Below are 24,746 nucleotides of genomic sequence, written 5' to 3'. Positions count from 1 at the left end.
ATGCCCAACCACTCTTTCAGAGAAGAAATTCTCCCTATTATTCAACCTGTGTGATTAGTTCCTAGCACAGACATTTAGAACAGGATTTGACAGAAACCACCTTGATTTCTCACTCGACTACAGCCCACTTTAGTCAGATGTCTGTCACATAAACCCCAAAGCAAACATTACTAATACAAATAGAAGAAGCAGAACAGGGCACATTTAATGTTTGTAATACAGATATGATTCACAGTCACAGAATTACCTTTACTGGCGCTCTGAACTCTCCCATTCTGCACAGACTAAGAGGCAATCAGCAGAAACCAAAACATCTGTACCTGCAGCCTCAGCACCTGCTTCATCCTGAACCTCCTGCAAATTTCCCATTCCTTCAGCCACCAGCAGTGCCCCCTGCTTGCCAGGTTCTGTCCCTGAGCAGAAAAAACCACAATCACTACAGGGTGTCATGCCACACCATGTCCTGTATCGTGAGCACTTGCTCCTATTTTAGCTTTTCACCATCCAGACTATAAAAAGACAACATCAGCACCACTCCAGTCTCGCATCTTCCCTTTGGATGAGCAGTTCCAGGGAACTAATAAAGAAGAAGTGATCCATCACAACTCCTGTGATATTAACTGTGCAGCAGGAACTTCCGCTTGCTGTAACTCTGTGACTTGAATATTGTGCAACACCTTTAGTAAACACTTCCTCATATAGGAACAAGAATAAGCAGCACAACTCACTCCCTCTCACTCACTGCACAAGACGGAACTGCTCAAAGCACAGAGACGGGAACTCAGCTTTCCTAGGGCAAGGAATCCACTGATAGACAACTGCAACTGAGATGAATAACGTCATTCTCATTTTTGTTGTTTTGCTATGTTTTCTCCAACAAGGTATGTTTTTTCTCCTTCCCTTCCCTTCCCTTCCCTTCCCTTCCCTTCCCTTCCCTTCCCTTCCCTTCCCTTCCCTATCCTTTTTTAATGGTTATAAGGATAATCTTAGATAACTTTGTATAGCTTTTATAAATTTTTAATTATTAGCTTGCAGATAATAACAAAGACCACTGAATTAAAGCCGTTGAAGAAAATCTGAATCACTGAAGTTAGGAGTTTGTTTCCTTTTCCCTTTCCATTCAAAGACATTATCTGGTTAGGGAAATACTGACTCGTGTGAAAACTCGATAGATTGGCTGGAGACCACAAACAGGTCAGTTCTGTGAGCCAGTTAAGAAAGCATTTCGCCTGCAAGTGATCAGAGAACTGACCCAACTGGACAAAGTACATGACAGTGTTTTGGCCACAAAGAAAAGACCTGTATTTGAATTCAATTAATTCTATTACCTGCACTTAAAATAGTTACCACTTTTACTATCTGTGCCTTACTGCAGGTTATGAGTTGAGAAGTTCATACGATTTAACCTTAATGCACTGCACATTTCTTTCCCACGTGCACTGTTTCATTCAATTCATGTCAACAGGGAACAGATCCCTTCAGAGCTTGGCACAGGTTTTGTACGCATCATTAGACAGGCAGCTTGTTCTCTGACAGGTGTCTTTCTGATTGCACTGGTTGCAAAGGTATCTGAAAACATGTGCAGTCTTAATGCTTGAGGTGTGAATAGTTTAGTTTGTTCCTCGACAAAAGTAAATCTTCATTACCAATGAATTCCTCACCACATGTCGTCCTGGGTTATGCTCCTGGAAAATTACTTAACTATTTGTTCTTTATTAGCAATTTTTCTAGCTATTACAGAAAGCCCAAGGAATTTCCTTCTTTCTTAAGGCTTAGGCTTACTGACTTAGGACAATGGATGAAAGAAAGACAATATAGCGAGCTGATTAAAATAATGCCTCTAAGAAACTATTTGTTCCAGAACAAAGCTGGCTTGTTAGCTTTGAAATGCTTCTTGCATCCCTCTGCAAGGGAAAGAGAAGTTTAGTTCTGGGACTTTACTCAAATCCAGCTAGGCTTGAGCTGCCTGGGCTACAGACAGTCCTGCAAAGAGTCTCCATCAGAGACTCAGTTCTGAGAGGCATACAATATTACTTAGATCAGTGCATAAGAGCATACTGCAAGCTCATGAGTTTATTACCTTTATAACATGGCGTCCTCTACAGCACACAGTTTTGTTCTGATACAGCCAGGTTTATTCTGCAATTACTTTTTGAAAGGGCTGAATCAAATAAATGAGTTAAGTTGAATGAATCTATCTATTTTACTGGGACAATCTGCATGAGGATGTACTGCGTTGTTGCAGAGATTAAAGATTACAGAAAATTGCAGTAATCAGACGCCCTACTGTTGTAAAACTTTGGCCTTGAGGCAGATCATTAAAACAAAAGTTTCACTCTCTCTTTATTAGTGTTGTTTTTAAATGCAAACTCTTGTGCTTCAACCTTCAAGAATGCTCCATTCAGGTGAAGTGACCCTTTGTAGGAGATTAAAGAGTTTATGGAGCAAACAGACCTCCTGTTGCCTTGTTGGAAAGCAGCACATCCCTTGTAGAGCCCTGTTTTCCCCACATGCTGCATGCCAGCTGCTGTCAATAACTTCAAATGATGCAGTGTGTGCTGACCATCCCTGCAAATCGTGCTGCTAATTAACTTTTTGTCCTTACTCACTCATGCCTTGAAGCACACAACAGAATGGAACAGTGTTCATCAGCACTGTGTCTATTGAAGCACTGCTGGGAAGTGTTTAAGTGAGAAGATTAGCTTGAAAGCTTTCTAAAGGAGAAATCTAGGCTTCTTCCAGACCTGTGAGGAACTGTGTGAGTTTATTTGCTTACACAGAGGCAGTCTTAACTTGTAGGCCAGTGCAGTGGAAATGGTAATTCGCAGCCTGAAGCAGTGCTTGAGCACCTGGTGGGAAGGCAGGGCCAAACCAGGGGAGCAATGCAATGCACCTGAGTGACTGGAAGGGCTGGAGCCAGGATCCACCCCTTCCAAAACCTCATTTAAGGGTTGCCCAGGGATGTGGTGGAGTTACCATCCTTAGAGGTGATCAAGAACTGCAGAGATGTGGCACTGAGGGACTTAGCTGGTGGGTATGGTGAGGTTGGACTTGGAGATCTCAAGGTCTTTTTGAGCCTCAGGGATTCCATTCTATAATATTACCAAGGATGGCAACTCAGCTAAAACCCAGACTGTGATAAACATTATGTCACATTGTGGGGGGCTGCTTAAGAGCAGATGAGCACATGCCATGACAGAGAACAGATCAGAATTGAGTGGCTTCAGAGCCCAAAAGAATAGTCTTGGCAGACATGAAATATGGTGTTTAATAAGTTAATAGTGTGATTTCATAAATATGCATCTGTTTCTCCCTAGGAAATGCAAGCAAGAAATTACCTGGAGTTGAGCAATATGAAATAGTTTATCCTCGGAAACTGCACACAGTACATAAAAGAGATTTAGAAAGAAGCAAAGGAAAGGTATTACAATACAGAACTTTTGCTTTTTATTTACTGGGAAATGGAGAAAGTTAGATTTGGTCCTCTACCCAAAAAATATGAAAGAAAATAATCTGGTTATTCTATAACTGCCAGAGTGCTTATTTTTGGTGGAAAGCAAAAGAAAAGAATGCAGCTGGCAACTCAACTGCAATCTAACTCACAGTGAGGCCAGAAGTTATAAAAGTCCATATTCTAACTCTTAAATCTGTTTACAGACAAAATACGAAGATACATTGGAGTATGGAATCAAAGCCAACGGAGAGGAAGTCATATTGCACCTACAAAAAAATAAGTATGTTCAATGCAATCTTTTCCTTAAACTCCTCACTGTATTTTTCCTCACTGTATGTGGCTCTCTAAAGCATGCAGGATAAAAGCAACTTAAGCCCCTGTAAGATGAGGATATTTTCACTGTTTTGGTAGTGTGAAATAACTATATATGCTATAGTGATAGAATGACTGGCCTGCACTGCTGATTTTGACGTGGTTTAGTAGGCATGGTGGGGATGGTCAATGGTTGGACATGCTGATCTAAGAGGCCTTCTCCAACCTTACTGCTTCCATGATTCTATGGTGTGATGGGGGTTGGTTGGTGTTGGTCTTGTTGATCTTAGTGGTGTTTTACAACCTTAATGATTCCATGACTCTGTGATTCTATGACTGTTGTCCTGTTTTTCCCAAGATGGCTAAATTGACAGAATGAGTAATACCTTCATTATGTTTCAGATGTTTTCTTCTCTAAGGGTAGTCCCTGGGTTATGCTCATTTGTTCTGTTTTGGTAGAAGCTATAGAGAAGTACAAGAGCAAAATCCATGGAAATGGAGCTCGATAAGCTCTTCCAAAAGTGGGGAAAAAAAAAAAATGCTGAACTTTCAGTAGTGAAATACACAAAACCAGCTATAATTTTCTGCTTGCTGGCTGCACCACAACATTTAACGTGGTATCAAACGAGCCTGCTGTAATAAGTGCTTTTCTAATGGCTATGTAAATGCAGTGGTACTATAATCAGCTCACGATAACTACATACTATAATGTGTCTCTGTGTGCACAAGCCACGTGCATGTAGGAGCAGACGAGGCTGCTTTCCCATTGACCATCTCTTCACCATTATAACCAGGGGGGTGAGCTGGGAAGAGAGCACAACTGTACCACTGTGGAGTGGTGGAAACATCTACACAAATGGGAGGGCAAAACAGAATCAATGCCACATGTATCGTCATGTATTCACTTTCAGATCTACCAGGAGATTACTTCATACTAATGAAATAAGTAGGCATTAATTGATTTCTTATTTTAGAAAAGTCCTTTTGAGTAAGAACTACACACAGGCAGAATTCCCCACCCAGGTGCTTTTCTGCCTTTGTCTTTTGATACTAATCATAACCTGAGTAATCATCTGAATTCCTTAAGTGCTTCACTCGTTACACAATCGTCTCATTTTTAGATGACTGCAATTATTTGAATAATAACTGTTCTTTAATCTTTGCAGGCATCTGTTAGCTGGGGACTATACCGAAACAGTTTACTCAGACGACGGCCAGCAGATAACCACGAGTCCCCAGATCAAGGTAATCAATCAATAAAAAGGTTTATTTCCCTTCACTGAGTTCTGTATGAGGTTCGTGGGTGCATGAACTAATAACACAAATCAGCCTTTGGCAATTTCCACCTCTCAGCTGATGAACACACACCTGAGCTGAGTTTCTCTCTTTGTCAGGACAGGGAGTGGAGGCAGGACAGAACAACCTCCCCCCCTCCCACCCTCCTGACTTTGCTCATTCTGTGCAGCTCAGTGCCTCGCTTTCACATCTAATCTCAGTGAGATCACGGATTCAGATAAGCACAGATTTCCTCTGCCTCACCTCGTCGCCCACACTCAGAGCAAACGCACTGCAGGTTACTCCAGGTGGTTCCTCTGAGCCATGACCAATCACTTATTCAGACTCAAAGGAAATGGCTGTTACATTTTAATTTTTTTTTTTAATTAATTGTCTGCCCTCCAGTTTTATCTTCAACAAAGCCCTCAGCTGAAGCTTTCCAACGTCACACTCCCTGTTTTAACACATGCAATTTAGAATACAAAGTCTAATATTAATTTTTCATGGGGTGATTAGCAGCAAAGGGAGCTGCAATAACTATGCAATAACACTTTGATTTTTTGGCTGCAAAAGGAATTAAGTATGGACTTAATTTATCAGAGTACATCAGTTTATGCTTCATTTTGAGCAGCAAATAGTCTTATTTTCATGCAATGCTCTGTATGAATCAGAACCCACCATGACTGGATTTACCAACACTTGGGTTGCTTTGTATTGAAGAATAACGACAATGGAACTGCAGCAAACATAGAAATGGCCACCAGCTTTTTTCATTTTAAGAGTCTCCCCCATTTGGAGACCTCCTCATGTAGCATAGGGAATTGTAGCACTCTAACTGGTGTATTTTGTCTCTAGAAATCAATTTAAAAATGTATTTTTCCGTTTCTAAACAGGATCACTGTTACTATGAAGGTTACATTCAGGATGAGGCTGGCTCAACAGCAAGCATCAGTGCCTGTAGAGGTTTAAGGTAAGGTGGAGGTTCAGTTTGCAAAGGGTACTGATATCAGAATATGCATGAGGATAAGTTTTCCAGTTCAAATAGAATCAGGTTGTAAATAAATAGGTGCTATCTTTTGTTCTCGTATGCTTATGAGGGAACAGACCTGAATTAAAGATGAAAGCCTATCTTTGAACTCGCCACTGAAGCTGGATTTCACTTTACAAGCAGAAAACTCCCAAATGTAAAACTAATTCATTCTTAATCCAGTTTCCTTTTGATTAATGGTCACCTGCTCAAGAGACCTCACCTGATGAGCTTCCCATTCACAGAATGGAGTCACAGAATGGCTTGGGTTGGAAGGGACCTTAAAGACCATCCCCAACCCAGCAGCTTCAATTCCTGCCTGCATGCTGCCAAGCCATGCTCCACTGTGGGCAAAGTGGTGATGGGTTGAGGGTTGATGATCTTTGAGGTCTTTTCCAACTGTAATAATTATACGATTGCATTGGGGTGTGCAATAGTCTCTACGTGCCCTGTTAAAGACAATATTGCTGTCTCAGTCCCATGGATTCAAAAGTCTAACCTAAAGAAAATGTTCACAGTGGGTATTTTGAGACCCGTGGGCAGAAGTACCTGATTGAACCCTTGGGAACGTCGGACAGAGAGAAGCATGCAGTCTATGAGTTTGTGGAAGACGAGTCCATCAAAACCTGTGGAGTAGTCAACAGCAGCTGGGAAGTGAATGCAAGTGACCCCATCAATAACATCTTCAAATCCAGCAATAGCCCAGAAGTAAGTACACAGCAGAAAAGAAGCTGAGGCTGCAGCACAGGGCGAGTGGCCAAAGTCCCACTGTCTGCTGGCACCTCTGGGACAGAAGCAATTGCAAGCAGTGGAGTGTAACCAAAAATTAATCGACCAGTGCAAGATCTCAGATCTGAGCCTTTGGAGCTGCCATCTGAGTTAAGCCCTCCTTCATGTGTCCGTGTGCATTTTTAATCATCTAAATATCTGGCCTACCTTTGTTTTAAAATGAGACAGTCCCATTTCAAATTACTTAGCGAGACAAAGGCCCCAGTAATGAATACACTGATAGGAAACTGCTAAGAATGAGACTGAAACAAGCCTTAAAAGTCACCAAAATTTATCTTCTCTCTAGATGAAGGCGTACCTGAAGGCAAAGAAATACCTGGAAGTTTACGTAGTTGCAGACAATATTATGGTGGGTACTGAACTAACATTTTCCTCATGAGACTGAGGTCAGTGCTGTTCGTTCTGGGCTCCTACCACAACTACAGCACTGGGACAAAAAGCAGTCCCAGCTGCAGCCCAATTCCTCCAGGCTCTGCACTTGATGGTCTGATAAAACAATAAATACAACAGATAAGGCCAGACCAGTTGACATTGCCAACTTCTGTGGGGATATCTCTTTTCTGACAAACCACTTCTTTTTCCTCTTATTCCTGACATCATGTACTTGATTTTTCAGTATAAGAAGTACAACAAAGATGTTAATACTGTGAGACAAAGGATATTTGGAATAGTCAATTTCATCAACACGGTAAGAATAAATACAGAAGAGAAAAAATTAATTAGATGTGATTTACACTTCTTCTTTTATGAACTTTATATATTTTTACTATAACATGTAGAAAAGCATGAAAACCGTACTGTCATTTTCAAGCAAATCTGCCCATATCACTCTGTTGTTTGCCTTCAGGCAGGAAATATAAGTTAAATTAGTATTGAGGGAAGACTTGCATCTTATTTTCTTATCATCTCTTACAGTCAGGGATTGAAATACTTCAAAAAGAATGAACTGATTCTTCATTCTCCCACAGTTTAAATTTCCTCCAAAATTTGGATTTTCCAAGTACTTTAAAGCCATTTTTCTGGGTGGAGGGAAATAAGACTTCAAGTTTTGTCTTTTGTTTTGTCGCAACTTCTTAAATCAAGTTTGGAGGGGTCCATATTGAACCAACAACAGGAAACCAATCATGCAGATGACTGTCTGTTGAGGAAGTCTTTGTGAAGTACTTTGTTTTACAGCAAAACGGTTTCTCTGCTGCAGGTTTATAAGGCCATCAATATTTACGTGGCTCTAATTGGCCTAGAAATCTGGACAGACAACGATAAATGCTCCTTGAGTCCTATTGCAGGATCGACTCTGGACAGCTTCTCAAAGTGGAGGAGCTCAGATTTATTAAAGAGGAAAAGGAACGACAATGCTCAGCTAATTACGTACGTATCGCTGCTTTTCCTGCTCTGGTCATAATGCAGTGTAGGCTAACAACACAAAGAGTCGTGGCATGAAACTTAAAGGCAGCTGGGAAATGCAGATCATCAAACCCAACCAGCATTTACTCCGCTATTCTGGCTCACATTCATTGGTTTTCACTCACCCAAGCATTTCATCAAGCAATCTGCACTGAACCAGGTGCTCGGGTCTCATGAATGGCAATGTAGTTCAGGTTAAAAAAAAAAAAAAAAAGTGTATTTAGTTGTTTTTTGGTTTGCACTGCTCTTAAGCCTATCTTCAAACACTGTATTAAATCAAGGATGAAAAGCAGAGCTGGAAGTGAATATATACTTTGAGATTCTGCTTGGTTAGTAAAGCAAATGCTGACTTCAGGTCTGCTCCATGGTAATATCACTGTGTTTTGTGCTGTCTTTCTTCTTCCTTACAGAGGGCACGACTTGGAGGGGACAACGATTGGATTAGCTTTTATAAAATCCATTTGCAGTGATGTATATTCTGCAGGTATTATCCAGGTCTGATTTATTCTTGTTTATCTCATTTTTAAAAGCTTTTCTGGTTCTCACTCAACCAGCAAAGAACATTTGGGTTGAGAAGATTAGCGGGCTTTTCCAACCTTTATGATTATTTGGGTATGGTGAGGATAGGTTTATGGTTGGACTTGTTGGGCTTAGTGGTCTTTTCCAACCTTAATGATTAATGATTCTATTAATGAAAATTATTGGGCTTATAACATTTCCAGTTCTTCGTCTGGTTCATACATTGTTTCATTAGGCTGTAGAAGTCACAGGCTTTATTTTAAATGATGTGCAGAAGGCAACAAAAGCACACGTGAAGTGTGGTATTTGATGTTGACTGTTAGGTAACCCAAACTCAGACATCTTTACGTGGAGCACCAGACACTTATAGAGTCAGAGAGAAAATTAAGTGATTTTGTGTCCAAAAAGTTTTTTGTTTTGAGTGGGGAATTGTGGAATAGATGCATGCATGGATTGACCAACACTATCAGATTATGTATGATGAGAATATCATCACTTGAAGAGCTGTTCTACTTCTCAGCCACTTGATTTCTTTGATGTTCCTACGTGCTCTACAATGCTCACAGAAGTAATACGTTGTCCTTATTTCCACAGGATCATAGCAGAAGTGAGATTGCAGTTGGAGCTACCATGGCACACGAAATGGGACACAACCTTGGCATGAGTCACGACACCAAAGACTGCACGTGTCATTCCCGAGTCTGTGTCATGACAGATACTGTTAGGTAAGAGTCTGGGAAAGCGGGTGAGCACATTAACACTCTGCATCTGAGAATGAAGGGCTCTGTATAAGCTGCCAGTTTCCAAAACAGATTGTTATAGTTGTTTCTATTTAGTGGGCATAGTAGTGAAGGTCAATAGATGGTTGGACTGGATGACCTTAGTGGTCTTTCTAACTTTTATGATTATTTGATATTTTTGTCCTTTAAGATTATCCCCTTTAAATTATATTTTTAAAAAAAGTAAACTGAAGAAATTCCAGAGTGTGGTGAGCATCCTACTTCCAATTTGAGGCTCTTCTATGTTACTTCTAGATGGATAACCCCAAAAGCACAATCTTTAGTTATTCTGGGATAACTGTTGCTTCTCCTTGTCTACAACAACCATAACCCAAGTCCTCTTGCTTTCTCAAAACAGTTCTATCATCCCTAAGAAATTCAGCTCCTGCAGCCTCCAAGATTTTGAGAAATACATGTTGAATGACATGCCAAAATGTCTAACTAACATCCCAGATATAAATGCCATCATAGCACCTTCATCATGTGGCAATGGCTTTGTGGAAAAAGGAGAGGAATGTGACTGCGGGACTTCAGAGGTATCTGCCCAACTGGGGATAAAACAATACTTGGAAGAGGAAACTGGTTGTTTTCAGGCTGTTTTCTGAGGCAGTCTGTTTAAATCTAGCTGAAATACTTCCGTAGAAACTGCAGCCATCAAACCGCTGGTCTGCAATCTGGACGTCCCTACAAAGCGCAGGGAAGATGAGGGCACATCATATGGGGTTGTATCACTGAAGGAACTGAGAACAGGGAAGAAGCACAGATACAAAAGTGCCAGAGAGGAAATAAGTCAGAAATAAGTCAGTTCCCTGTACGCTCTGGTCAGCGCTTTGATGACCATGTTTGGAGATCTTCACGTGCATTGTGTTCTAATGACAATGGTTTTCATAGAAGCAAAGACAGATCCCAGATACCCTTCCCTCTCCCAGTAAGCAGTGGGTTGCTGGGAATGCCATGCAGAGGGACTGAAGTTTGGAGCACCGTACAGAGCCCTGACAGTCTGTTCTATCCCAGGAGTGCACAAATGCCTGCTGCGACCCAGAGACGTGCAAGCTGACAGCTGGCTCCATGTGTGCACACGGAGACTGCTGCGAGGACTGCCAGGTAAAAACCCCATCTCGGCTTCTATCACTGAGGTGTGCTGAGGTTTTCTGCCTTTGTGAAAGCAGTAATGCATTTCACAACAGAATCAGTCCTCAGTACGTGTAAATACTGGCACAGCGTTGTAATTGTTACGTCAAGTGAAGCATTGCTTTCCTCCAATTCAGTACAAAAGTGCAGGAGCTGTGTGTCGGGAAGCCAAGGATGACTGCGACCTGCCTGAGATGTGCACTGGTTATTCTGGGAATTGCCCATCGGATCGATTCCGTATGAACGGACATCCTTGCAACAATGGTGAAGGCTTTTGCTACATGGGAATCTGTCCCACCCGAGAAAGCCAATGCAGAGCTGCTTTTGGACCACGTAAGTACAAGCTGTCACTGAAAATATAAGGTTGTATAGAGAGAGACAAGGCAGGCTTTGTCTGCTAGCAAACCACCAAATGCCTGCTAGAAATACGGAACAGCGTGGCAAGAGAACCCAGATCTAGCTCATAGTGTAGTTTATTGATTTTCTATTTCTATGTAAATGATTATTAGCACCTGACCTCTAGGGAAATGTGAAGTGGTAGGCTGGTTCCTCTTTCGCACCATGGTTTTAAGGTAATCTTGAAACAGAGCTGATATTTGCATGACAGAATGAGGAAGTGCCTGAGTTTCAAACTGCTGTCCAAATTTGGTATGTCTGCATGGTTTGGAAGGCTTACCATCCTCCTCAACCTGACTGTGTCCCCTCTCCTAAGCAAGGTTTGTGATGGATAGAGAACACACAGGACAGGTGCTGCTGAATGCACACATTAACACTGCAGGATTAATGCACAAAGTGCCAGGGACTCATTTAAGCTCATGGGTAACTTCACTGAGGAAGTCCATTTCCTAAATAGATGAATGAAATGCAATACTAACAGACTAACCTAAACTAATCCTAACTTCTCTCCTAAGCTCTTTGTGTTATTGCTCTTCTTGTTTTCCTCTTTAACAGAGGCTACTGACGGGGCAGCGTCCTGTTACCGGATGAATGAGAAGGGGGTGTATTATGGATACTGCAGAAAAGAACGAGGCAGTCACGTCCCGTGTAAAAAGAAGTAAGCACTGTTACAGAATTTGCCAGAACTTGGGAAGAGAGACCATTGCCATTCAAACTCAGAGATGGAAAAAGAGTGCAGCTATTGTAGATGGCGCCTAAGTCTGCAAGTCCTTTTTTTCTTATTCAGTTGGAATACTGAAGTAAATGCACTTCTAAAACCAATTTCCAAAGAGAACTCCTGCCCAGGGAAAGCAGTGATGCAAATTGTCTCGAGATCAGTCTGCTTGTGCATGTGTGTAAGATTGCTTGCATGTACATGCAGCCAAGGGCAAGGAAAGGATTTTGAATAGGGAAGTTGAACTTCTGATAAACCTCCACAACTGAGAACAGCTCAGCTAATTTCTGTAAGTTATTATGGGTTTTCTAAAGAACTCAAGAGGAGTTAAGAACTTGCCACTCAGAAACTGATCTAAAAACACCACAAAGCAAAACATACCTGCAGTTCTTTCTATGGAGTTCATATACAGCCACTGAAATCCAGGCTGGAGAACAGAGCAGCCTGGATACCTTTGCTGTGCATTGTTCTAATGGCCCTTGTTTTCCTTCCAGAGACATCATGTGTGGGAAGCTGTACTGCTCTGGGGGGCAGGAGATGCCCACCTATGGCAGCCTGGTGACCTTTGAGTCCTGCAAAGCAAGCTTTCCTAGGAATGGAGATACAGATTTAGGGATGATCCTCAATGGAACCAAGTGTGGGGATGGCATGGTCAGTAGAGGAAAAAAACCAACGTGTCCCTGTTTCTTCCCTCTTTCAGTCTTGCTTACATCATTAGCCAAACAAGAAGGACTTTAGACAAGGAAGATCGAAGTGGACATTGAACTTCCACTGATCTGACTTGCTGTGCCTTCTGCCCTACGTCTAGCAGAAACTAGGAGCAAAGCAAACAGGAGCTCCTGTGCTTCTGAGTTCCTTGCATTTCATTGCCATTTCACTCTTTTTTTCACTGACAAAAACATACGTGGCAGAAGAAATATTGCCTTTGTACTGGAAGGTTAAAAGATTGTACAAATGATTTTTAATAATTTCTATAATGAATGTGTTAGGCATCACTGGGGATTACATCCAAATTCCTTGCAATATTTCTACCTGAAAGAGGTTTTCAGGGGAGAAAAAGAATGAAGAATTGCAAATGATTGGCAACCAGTGACATCTCTACATCTTTGCCACTGTATCTTGCTATAAAATATCCAAAGGTCAAATTAAAAATTATATCCACATCTCATCTACATCTCCTGATGTAGGTCTAAGTGATTAGCATACTTTTCTATGCCTCTTTTCGCTCTTCATCTCTTCGTGCAATAATTGTGCAAGCTCTGCATGTTCTGAAAGCTGTAAATCTCTTTTGTGACATTGGCCTTGCATGTTGCAGGTATGCAGCAATGGAGAATGTGTCTATGCTGAAGATGTCTTTAGATCAAGCGACTGCTCTGCCAAGTGCCCTGGACATGCTGTAAGATACCAGCTATTAACTTAGGAACAAACAGTTCATGCCAACTACAGACACTGTTGTTGATTCCATTTAAGTCATAAGGACAAGAATTTGCAAAAAGTTGCCAAGTCAGAACTTGCTAAAGTTTTAGGAAACCAAATTCTATTTGATATGGTATCCATATTTTTAAGATCACAGGAGATGGACACAGATTCCTTGTCATTCTAATGCAGTATCACAGTTAATCTTTCATTCATTCTGTGCAAAAGTGCCACAGCCAGTGCTAAATCTTAGTCCACGTGAAATGAGATGGGTTTCCTGCACCTGTCCTGCATCCACAGCTGCTGAAATGTTTCTATGTTATCTGCACTCATCCTGAATCTACTCCTGGCTTTGTGCTTCCCTAGGTTTGTGACCATGAGATGCAGTGCCAGTGTGAAGAAGGATGGGCACCACCGAACTGCGACAGCTCATCCACAGTCACCAGTAAGTACTGCACGGCCTCACATGGAGAACACTGCCATCAACTGACTGAAACGAGACCTTAAGCTCCAGCGAAACAGCCTTAACTTGCAAAACTGCACACCTAGGGCTATGACTTCTGTGCATGGATGTGTGACTGCGGGTTGTACTCTGCCAGCGTTCAGGAGTTCATCTGTGTGCATCTTCTAAGAGAAAGCAATTTGTGTTCTGTCTTCCTGACAGGTTTTGCAATCGTTGCTGGTGCGCTGGTTGCCCTCACTGTGATTGTAATTGCAGCAATATTGCTCTTCCGCTTCCGAGTATTCAAGAAGAGGTAAAATATTTACTCTATTGAGAAAGGGGTAAACTAAACCCAAGCAATTTAAGCTGGGGTTTTCAAAGAAGGTGAAGAAAACTCTGGAGAAGCAAGGAAGTTGGTGTGAGAGCTCTACTGAAGCCAGGAGAGTCTTAAAACTAGTGCTCAAGATTAATCCTACAGTAATTAAAAATGGCTTTCATAGAATCATACAGGTGGGCAAAGAGCTCTCCACCCAACCCCACTATGCTCACTGACCATGTCCCTCAGTGCCACATCTCTTGAACGCCTCCAGGGATGGTGATTCTGCCACTTCCCTGAGCTTTATACTAGAATAATGGGATTAAGGCAAGCACTCAACTTCAGCAAGTATGTTTTATATGAATTTAGAATTTATATATATATTATATACATATTCACATAGCAGCCATACCAGAAGGGGACCTGGAGCCACCAATCAAGTCTTTGTGGACCAAGAACAAAGAGAGCACCCTGCCTTGGCAGTACCCACTCAGAAGGTAAGAGCAGGGCGATGCTGGGTCACTACAGCCTCCCCAAGATTGAAATGAGGGGTGAATTGTGCCACATGTGCAGGATGGCTTCAAAGCAGTTGTGTAGTGCTAAGAGGAGTGTGCTGTAGAACCCCAGCATGGGGAAGGGAGCAAGTGAAGCATGTGGCACTAAGTCTGCCCCTGACTGATCTGTCTGCAGTAAAGGGCGCAAAGGCAGTGCACAAGATGAGCTCTCCACTAGACTTTACTGTTCCCTGTTTCAGATTAATGATAAGAAGCTTCTCCTTCCTGTACCTCCACCACAGGAGAACAAACCACAGCTTCGGAGCGTAAGTGATTCTGGAGATATTCTTATTTTCTGATGTTGGGTTTGGGGAACGCAGCACATGGGACATCACAGAGAATCAGAAAGGTTGGAAAAGATCTCTAAGAACACCAAGTCCAACCTGAACCCATCTTCACCATGTCCTTCAGTGCCACATCTCCACAGTACAAACATCCCCAGGGATGGTGACTCCCTTACATCCCTGGACAGCTTGTGCCAGTGTGAAAGTGGAGACCTGCAATGCCAAGCTGATCCCAAAGGCTGAGAACCATTGCATTGCAGCTATAAAGCCCTGTAAGTTCTCAGGGCCGAGCAGAGTAAAGCATCCCTCATCTAATTCTGAAATGAGTGCATCCATTTACTTCTACCGATGAACTTCATATATACAAACACAAGCTCACACGTTCCCACTGAATATGCAAATACAAAATATGTATATAGGGTAAACCTGTATTCTACTCTCCTCTTTTACAGCCTATCATAAGGCCAAAAGGTCCCCCACCTCCTGTCCCTGGCACCAAACCAGCCCTTTCTCACACACAAGACATGTTTGTAAGTATAACCTTGCAATTTTTCCACATCTTTCATCTAAGCTGCAGACAAACAGCAGATGCCAAATACTATTTTCAGTTTCTGACTGTGGTTAAAGAAATCACAGATGTTCACAGAAGCGCTGAACTGTTAAGATTGGAAAAGACCACCAAGATCAGTAGTCCAACCATTAACCCACCAAAGCAATCAAACTTCTTTAGGGTAGGAGTGCTCTAAATTGTAACTCTAAATTGTACATGATATTCTTAACCTGCGCCAGGGATGCCAACACATCCACAGTGTTCACAGCTCTCCTTACAACATGCAGATCTGGGAGGCACAAAGGGTGGTACCTGTGAGAGGGTCTCCATCACTACACACGCACGTTTTGAGTTCTTAAACAATATTTGGAGATCAGAAGAACTTATTTGTCATTTACAGTCCCAAAGAATCCTTATTCAGCAAAATAACCCCCACAAATGTTTCAGCCTCCTGCCCACCCCTGATGTGAGGGTGTAGAAACCATTTCTGTATTTAGCAACCTAATTGCTTGCGTGAAAAATGATGGATGAGGACTGGAAAAAGAAAAGCATCTGCTTAATTATAAAAGCCTTTATATCTCCCTGTCTTTAGAGATGCATTCCTCAGCATGTACCTTGAGCACGTGACAACTTCAGCCCCTTAAGCAGTCTATTTGAGCACAGACACTTGATGCACATGAATTTACACATTTAGAATAGCTCAGAGCTCTTCTGAAACGAGATATCTACATCCCTCATGTATTTGTTACTGTGTGTGGACAGATTAACCTGACTTGCCCCTAGCTCTTCCACTAAGAAAACACTTTAGTAAATATATGAGATAACTGCACTGGCAGCTGCTCAGACAGGGAAGCACAATGGCACTGACATTACATTTTTGTTACAGGCACCAGAGAAAAAACCTGCTTGTCTCCCTGTTCCCAAAGGCAAACCTCCACCTCCACCAAAGGTAACCTGAGCTCCAACACGAACAGCAGTTCTCTCAGGATGCAATTTGTTGAATGGGACACAGCTATTTGTTTAATTATTTTTTCATACAGGCTTTGAAACCTCCCATTAACCCCAGGGTCTGAAGCTCCTGCAGGAGGGCTCATGGAATGCTGCGGGGCACTTGGTTTGTCCTCTGATTCTCCACTTTTCCTGTTCTCTGTGAAACAGAACAGCTTACTGACAGCTGCTTTGAAAGGAAAACTTTGGTTTTCAAACAGTGAGGAACTCTTTGGTGATGACATCAAGCTGCTGTCAGGAAGGAAACAAAGCAGAATCACTGCTTGCACTGAGGTATGGATGGAGCACACTATGACAGCTGCTGGACGCACCCCAGCTCCTCAGCTGCCTCTTCACTGCTTTTCTCCAAAACAGACCTGAAAAGGTCAGAGAAAAAGCATAGGATGCAAATTCTGCAAACTAGGATACATCTCCGGATCTTTGCCAACCCTCTCTGCAGCACCAGATTCCTGCTTCATATGTACACTGCAAGCTCTGGACCCAGAAAAATCCTGCCAGCCCTCTGGAGAAGAGCTTACAGCCTTGAGGCCCGAAGGAACCTTGAAATAATACAATTACGAAGTGAACACGTCGATTCTGGAAGGATCCATACGGATCAGATCCTTTCATTAATCCTTAGGTTACCTGTTACACAGGATTTCTCTGTTGAATAGATAAGTTGTGCTCAGAAGCGAAGCACGCAGGACTCAACCTCCTGCTGCCTGCAGCACTCCCAGAGCTCAGCCCATGCCAGTTCCAAAGGAGCTCCAGCTGCCACCATTGCACTTGGACAGAGAAACTTGGAAAAGCAGTCAACAAAATCTTTAATCATTATTTCTTTTCACCCCTCAGCTCCAGAAATATCTAAATATTTCTCCCTTCCAGGATATACACAGCTCCGTGTTTTCATTTAATTGCTCCTGCACCACGACCTGTTATTGTAAAGTTGCTAATGAGCACTGGGCTGGGCACAGGGGTTTGTTATTGTGGAACCACGTTGCAGCAGTGAGGCTTTGCACACTGGTTTGGTACTGAGGGGTTCTTCATTCGTTCTGGTCTGTTGGCATCAGCAGTGTTGACACTCTTGGCCTGTTGGCATAGATCTGCATGTTGCTGTTGGCATTGATGTTAATAATGCTGTGTGGGTGCTGGCACTGATGCTATTGTTACCATTGGCACTGTTATCATTTGTGTGGTTGGCGTCAATATTTTTTAAGTTAAAGCACACAGAAGTGTTTTTCAAGGAATAAAAAAAAAAAAAAGAAGAAGAGAAGGGGTGGAAAAAAATTGCCCCAGTTGCAAAGTACTCAAGACTTGATGGAGGTTCCAGTTTGAACTGGATTTGTGTTTGGGTCAGGATCAAAATCAAAGCACTCCTTTGGTTTTCCAAATAGATTTTGCTGTCCCTCATAAGAAGGCAGCTTGCAGCCTTGGGGCACAGTGGCTAAAGAAGAGCTCACGGCTGCCAAACTACCAAAATCTGGGGCATCTGGCCAGCACTGTGCATGCTTTCAACTGGGTTTGGTTCTGACCAGCACATACTGGGACTATTGCATAAACCTGAGCCTCAGAGAGCATGAAATGCATGTAAAATAACCAATTTCTTCTTTTAGGCTAGGTATGCTTTGACATTACCAGTTACCACAGGCCCTGTAAAACACAGATATCATGAAATTACCATCTTCAGTTTGAGGCCTGAGGTAGTTTTGGAAGAATGTGGCTTTTTCCACTTTAGATAACTGTTCTCTTATTTAGGCAGAAATGGATTTTAATCTATCCATATTTGACTGTAATATAAAGATTTAGAACTTTTTAAAATGAACTGTAATTAATGTATTTACAATGTTTTCTATATTAAAAGTATTATATTGGAAAACTAGATGATCTCTGAGTTCCCTTCCAACCCATCTTACAATTCTATGATGTGCCTCCAATTAAACAATCATCATTTGTATAAATACACATGGGATCATTTAGAACAGTGCCAACTCCCAAAAACTTATAATTTGGACCCAAAAGACCATAAAGTATTGCAAAGCCCTGCCTGTTAACCAGTAAAGCTGGACTTTCAGTATCTAAAGGGGGGCTATAAGGGAGAAGAGGACTCATTCTTTAGCAGATTACAATAGGATGATGGAAAGTGGTTTCAAACTAGAAGACGGGAGACTGGATATAATGAAAAAGCTTTTTGTGATGAGGGCAGTGAAGTACAGGAGCAGGTTGCCCAGAGAGGTGGTGGGTGGTGGATGCCTAATCCCTGGAGACGCCCAAGGTCAGGGTGGACAGGGCTCTGAGCACTTGATCAAGCTGTGGGTGTCCCTGTTCATTGCAGAGTTGGACCTGATGGCCTTTAAAAGTCCCTTCCGATTCAAATGATTCTATAATTTACGGCTTCTCATGACCTCAGCACCCACAAGACTGAAAGAGAATAGTCCAATCTGTCCCAGCCCCACACAGCAGCTCAGTGTTCCATTGTGCAAATGTGACATCTACTGTCAGAAAGACTCTACTGCAGGAGGAAAGTGTTCAAAGGCATCTTCAGTCATCCTGAATTGCCATAGCTGGTCCAGCTGTCTCATTATTCCTGGTTAAGCATCCCTTGCTCAGCTTGTTTTGCCATACACACGTACAGAAGCCCATCTGCTAGCATCATGTAGCAGGATACAGGGGGACCTTTGGCACAGGAAAATCAGTGAACAAGCAGAGATGCAAGTTATGTTTTCTACCTTCCTGCATGCACATACACGTGTGTATGCATCGTATGAGCAAGCACTCCATCTCCACGAGGAACACGAAAGTTCTTTTCTGATCCTCTCTCACCTCTGGATTCACCACCCACCGCCATTTCCCCTCCCTTTTGCTCTTTGCACCCCTCAAAGCAATCTTCATTACAAACAATTTGGAGTCTACTGGCAATAAACACACACTGGACTATCGTAACACATCATATTCCTCAGCATCCCCTATTTGGCCCTTTTTGTCGTTCACTTTGCTGTGCAAGTGCAGCACCAGCCATTAGAGGGCAATGGGGCACGGAGATGAAGCTTCCCTTGCTGGCTATCAGATGACAGCTATCACCTCAAACAAATCAATTCTGAATATACTGCATCCTCTGACCTTGAGCTATGGATTCAGACACATTAGCAAGGACATCATCTGCCAGGAAGAGTGGGGAGACTGAAGCATGTTCACATTTTCAGACACAGAGGCACCAGGCAACTAATAAATTGCCTCAGCCCAACCCTGCAAACGTGACACCATCAGCAGCACGTTAATTGATTTTTTTTTTTTTTTTTTGCTTCCTTATAGTAGATTTTTGATAGCCTCATAGCATTGCATAAATCATTACCACCACCACAGTCAGTGAATGAAAGGCTGCAGGCTGAATCTACCGGCATGCAAATCAGACAAGATTCATGGAAACACTGCAGATTTCCTAGCTGAAAGACCTCAAAATGCAGACCCTACTATCCACCACCCAGCTGGGATAATGTCTCTCCAGTGCTATGAAATGAATGTCTTTTGATACAACGTCATTTGTCACTGACTGATAATATCAGTAAATGTGAACCTCAGCCATCAGCTACTTACTATTATTTACCAAAGGCTGAGAAATGCCAGCCTTTAATCATCACTTTATTGATAACTTCCCAACATCTCACTGCTGGAAGCTTCTGATCTTCCTCTGGTGCTGAGGAAATGGGAGGCCCTGGGGAAGGAGCAGGGATGTCTGCTGGGTCGCCAGCAATTGCCACGGCTCCTGGATCACTTTAAAGCCATCTTTAGAACAGTGGCACAGATATTAATGGGCTGTTACTGACATTAATCCATAAATAATTCTGCATAACGCATGGCCCTGGCCTTTTGAAGGTCTAGGGAAAAAAAAAGCAGAGGTTGAAAGATTGATAGATGTGTCTGCAAGAGCTATTAAAAAGGAGAGAGCAGTTTCCATGGGACTGATGTAGGCTGATACCCAGGACCAGAGGGTAATGTTGGTCATGTACCCACTAAAATAGCTCTGAGCACAGAGAACCAAGCAGGAGGATAAACAGGAGGAATAATACGACTTAACTGGACTTCAAAAACAGCACTTTCCTCTCCTCAGCAGTCAAAAAACATTGTGAAAGACTGAAGTCTCTGTACAGGTGGGGACAAAGCTTGGGTGCTCTCAGCTCAGAAAAAGCCTGTTACGCGTGTTCGTGCGTGTAGGAGGAAATGAAACGCTCTTCTGCCATACACGCAATCTATTTTTTCATGTCCTGAAGTGCACCAGAGTAATGTATTTTCCATGTCCATTTTGCAGCTGCCACAGATGTGTCCCTGAATCCCATCAGTGAATACTTCCCGTGCAAGTGCTGCAATGAATTGCTAAAGATGCTTTACAACTTTCATCCAAAAAGCCCTGCTGCCCAGCCCTGCTCCACAATAAGGCTTTGTAACAGTAGAAAACCCATGAGATGACTTGAACAGAAAACAGAAAAACACAGTTACTGTCAAGGTATTGAAACAGATGCAGAAATGCCAACTGAGCACCTACGTACTTCGCTGTAGGCATCTGTTACAAGTCCACACCTCTCCACTTTCTACATACAGCGCCTTCACTTCTGGTTTACAGCCAGATCTCATGGCAAGACTCCCTCTTTGCCTCTCAGAAGGTGCCAAGGGATCAACTCCCAGGCCACTGGTCAGATTTCTCGGCACTTAACATCTGTAGTCAAGAGCTGGCTTTTCAGAAGGGTTTAGCATCTTCTGTGCACCCGGTACATTAAGCTCACTCACCTGGAAACTCAGTTCCAGCCTTAAGTTCCCCATGCTTTATCTCCACGTGTTTGAAATGAGGACACCAGTTCCCCTTTCCTCTCCTTGACTGTCTCTCAAATTTCAGTTGGCTGCAGAGGAGATGCTCAACACCACGTTGAGCTGAACCCACAAGGGCCACATTCTGAGCCTTTGATGCCACATGTCTGTGTCTTTCCTATTCTCCTTTTTTGAGCATATAGATTAGCTCACACAACAGCTCCTATATTGGTTCATTTAATGCTATGACGACAAGAATCATAGAAAATCCCACATTGGAAGGGAACCATAAGGATGACTAAAGCATTTATAAAACAATTCTCACATAACCACCTCTCTAATATCATTTTTGCTAATATCATTTTGAGAATCCCTATGAATGACACAAATAACCCTGCACAGGTCCCAACACACTGCAGCAGACCACCATCCAAAAAGGGTGAGGGGACACCCAGAAAGGACAAGAGGAAGAGACAAAGCACAGCAGGACCCCAAATCACCCAGCAACCATCAGAGAGCTGTAATTTGCTGTGAATTTTTCATGCTAGAATCAGCTGTGTGCTGCAGGCATGTAGCCGGATGGGAAATATACCTGAAATATTAATGACCCACAGCAGAGTGCAGGCAGAAAAAGCTCTACAAATGAGGACAGGGAACCTTAGGTAGCCTGGTGGAATTGCTCCTTCTTTTTTTAGTGTAAAACCGGTGAATTAAAACACCTTGTGCTGCCCCAGATGCACTGGGAAGGGAAAAATGTGGGTTCCAGGCTTGGGCTCTTCCATAGTGGGTCTGCATGCACCACACAGACAGATTTCTCCCTTACACTGATAAAATTGGACCCAAAACTCTTTAAACTTAACACAAGATTTCACTATCAGTACAAAAAGGAGCTCCAGTTCACACCAAAGTAACATCATCTGGTTTCCCTTGAATTGCTTTGAGCAATCTGTTTAACTGGGAGGTGCTCCTGCCTATAGCAGGGGAGAAAGAACTGGATGATCTTAAACACCCCTTCCAAACCAAACCATTCTATGATGATATTAGGAATTTTACCTCCTCCTTCTTCATATTACCCTTTCCCTGCTTTTAAAGCCATCCTGACATGGAGTCAGACTCACTTACAAAATCACTGCCATCACTAGAAACACAGCAATCAGAAGAGTCTTCTCATTGCTTATTTGAAATGCGCCGAGCAGCACGGATGTTTGTGAGATACGTGCCAAATTACCCCAAACTGAAAGAGGGGAAAAAAAAGCAAATTCTGAGCATCTGCAAAGTGCACCACGGTGCGTGGGAGCAATGCAGAAGCTCCGGTATTAGTTTTTAAGATATTCATGGACCAGCAGTTGCCTCTTCACACCAGGAATAAACCTGTTAGAAAGTGCTACTCAATATGAAAAAAGAGGTGGTAACGTTTGGCCTGTCGATCTTCCACACTGTGCCTCGTTAGGAAAGTCACAACATAATGTAGGGTGGAGGAATCCATCCTTACGTTGCAGAGCATCTTTCACTCAGATCGATTTTGACATGTTTAGCAAACTGTGTTGATGCAAACCGTATCTCAGCAGCTGCAGGGGAAGGCAGAAAGTGGGAGGTTTTGCAAAAGCTGGGATTTGGACCACTCTTCTGCTGTGAAGTGAGAGCTGCTGGTGCTCAACCCTGCTGCAAGGCGTGGGTGCTGCAGTGTGTCCTGTCTCTAAGCTTGGGAGACACAAGACCCTGGCTGGAACTGCTAACGTTGCTCCTTTCCCAGTTGGCTGCTGTTGCCATTAATGGCTTTTCCCATCCCTTTCAGCTAGGATTTGCTTTGCAGATCACAGAATCATTAAGGTTGGAAAGGCCACTAAGGTCATCTAGCCCAACTGAGGCCAACGTCTTGGCCAACTCCTGCCTGTAACTGCTCTAAAGCACATCAGTGCTTTATGGTTCTTGAACACCTCCACGGTCAGTGTCTCCATCAGCTCCCCAGGCAGTCTGTGCCAACAGCCCACTGCTCACAAACCCTATTTCCCTCCCCACCTTCCCTTTCTTTACACTAAAATTGCATTTTCTGACTAAGCTCCTGTTGAGCTGTCTGACAGACAATAAATACAATCACACTTAAGTTAATGGGCAGGGCACCAAAACCAAAAGCTTTTATTTTCATTGAACTTCATTATACGTGGCATGTCTTTTATCAAATCTGTCTCCCATATTCACTTTATTAAGAAGTCCATCACTGCAGAATGCATAATGTAATCAGCAAGGACAGGCAGTAAATTTATATTAAACACATTAGCAGGTGGGAACACGGACTCCTGAAAAAATATATCCAAAACCCCATCTTCAGAAAGAACTTTGAAAGGACATGCAAAATGAAGGGAAATTCATAATTCAAAGTGTGCGGGGGGGGGATTATTCTGCAAACAGTAGAAAGAAAACAAATTGTTTCAGATTAAAAAAAATGCTACAATACTTATAAAATCTACATCAACAGGTTGATGTGCAGTGCATGGCTTCAAGAATTTCTTGAGATGGCTGTGCAAGTGGTATGGAATGGATGGCTGTAGCAGTCCCTAACTTTGTTATGTTGGTTTTAATAGCCATAGTTAAGGTATACAGAAAATAATTTACCTTAGACTATACCTGTGGTTTGAGCAATTAATCTCAGGGCATACAAGGATCCATTCCTCAGGCTGCAGAGAAGTGACTGATGTAAAACATTTTTGCTGGGGCTGAGGGTGTCCACACAACAGAAAACTCCTCCTGAATCACATACCTCCTTTTCTACATGCTTTTTTGTCTCCACAACCTAAACAATATCTGCACCTAATTCTAGGAGCTTTGACCCACCAAAACATTGCAGAGCTGTGCAATGGGTAAGAGATGCTTGTTTCAGCAGACAGAAGCGTGCAAGCTGTGACCTCTCTCCAAGATCTCTCCTTTGGCTGCTCCCACTCTTTGGAGGGGAAAATAAAAAGTCAGACTTCTTGCAGGTTTAACGTAAGCCTTCACTCCTTGCCAAAAAAAAACCACAACACACCCAGATATCTTCCCTCATCAGTTCACCAAAAAAAAAAAAAAAAAAAATCCAAACCGTATGAATTAAGAATTCAGAGCACATCACACTCATGTTATAGTTTTTAATCTCTGAAAATCAGTTTTTATATGTGAACAAGAATAATTTGTGCCAGCTTCCATTTACTTGACAAGTGATTTGCTGTTTAAAAACATGATTTGCATGGGAACCTGCCAGCCAGCCCTCTTCACAGAGCTCTTCCAACTAGTACAGCAGCAGCCATTATACAAGGCTGTTCCTTGGCCTAAGGATGATAGAGCTGCTGCAAGATGAAGTGCGATTCCACAGTGCATAGAAAACCTCCTGGATATTCCATAGAGAAGAACATCCCTCGAGACATTCAATAGGTGTGGATGCGTGGCAGTGAGGGACAGGGTTAGAAGGCACGGTGGGGATGGGTTGGGGTTGCCTTTCATGATCTTTTCCAACCTTATGTCCATAATTTTACCCTACAACATCTGCCTCCCTTCAGTTAAGCCTTGCCCTTGCATCCTGCCATGCACAACCTCTTCAGAAGGATGCTATTATCTACGGAGTTGTC

The 24,746-nt window shown here is 42.6% G+C and overlaps 1 protein-coding gene across 1 annotated transcript; it reads left to right on the top strand.

Moving 5' to 3' along the window:
• The first annotated feature begins 700 nt into the window (after window positions 1-700).
• On the top strand, window positions 701-18,229 carry ADAM28 (ADAM metallopeptidase domain 28). The gene is made up of 24 exons (XM_052702003.1): window positions 701-881; window positions 3,318-3,421; window positions 3,658-3,734; window positions 4,933-5,011; window positions 5,935-6,011; window positions 6,587-6,776; window positions 7,144-7,206; window positions 7,474-7,545; window positions 8,056-8,225; window positions 8,672-8,756; window positions 9,375-9,505; window positions 9,918-10,095; window positions 10,574-10,663; window positions 10,828-11,023; window positions 11,642-11,744; window positions 12,296-12,452; window positions 13,117-13,197; window positions 13,584-13,662; window positions 13,882-13,972; window positions 14,379-14,472; window positions 14,730-14,795; window positions 15,266-15,343; window positions 16,250-16,312; window positions 16,404-18,229. Exons 1-24 carry the CDS (start codon window positions 830-832, stop codon window positions 16,434-16,436), a joined length of 2,409 nt encoding a protein of 802 aa, XP_052557963.1. The 5' UTR covers window positions 701-829; the 3' UTR covers window positions 16,437-18,229.
• The last annotated feature ends 6,517 nt before the right edge of the window (window positions 18,230-24,746 follow it).

The sequence above is a fragment of the Tympanuchus pallidicinctus genome, unplaced genomic scaffold, assembly GCF_026119805.1.
Source record: "Tympanuchus pallidicinctus isolate F22 unplaced genomic scaffold, pur_lepc_1.0 scaffold42, whole genome shotgun sequence".
NCBI lineage: Eukaryota > Metazoa > Chordata > Aves > Galliformes > Phasianidae > Tympanuchus > Tympanuchus pallidicinctus.
Note: the sequence above shows the minus strand (reverse complement) of the source record. Positions and strands in the feature narration are given on the sequence as shown.

What these genes read in the sequence shown, in the direction of transcription:
- ADAM28 (XM_052702003.1), top strand. Translation starts at nt 830, where the DNA reads ATGAATAACGTCATTCTCATTTTTGTTGTTTTGCTATGTTTTCTCCAA. An exon ending in CCAAGTGTGGGGATGGCATG is followed by an intron (nt 12,453 to 13,116) that starts GTCAGTAGAGGA and finishes TGCATGTTGCAG; the next exon opens with GTATGCAGCAATGGAGAATG. An exon ending in CCAAGTGCCCTGGACATGCT is followed by an intron (nt 13,198 to 13,583) that starts GTAAGATACCAG and finishes GTGCTTCCCTAG; the next exon opens with GTTTGTGACCATGAGATGCA.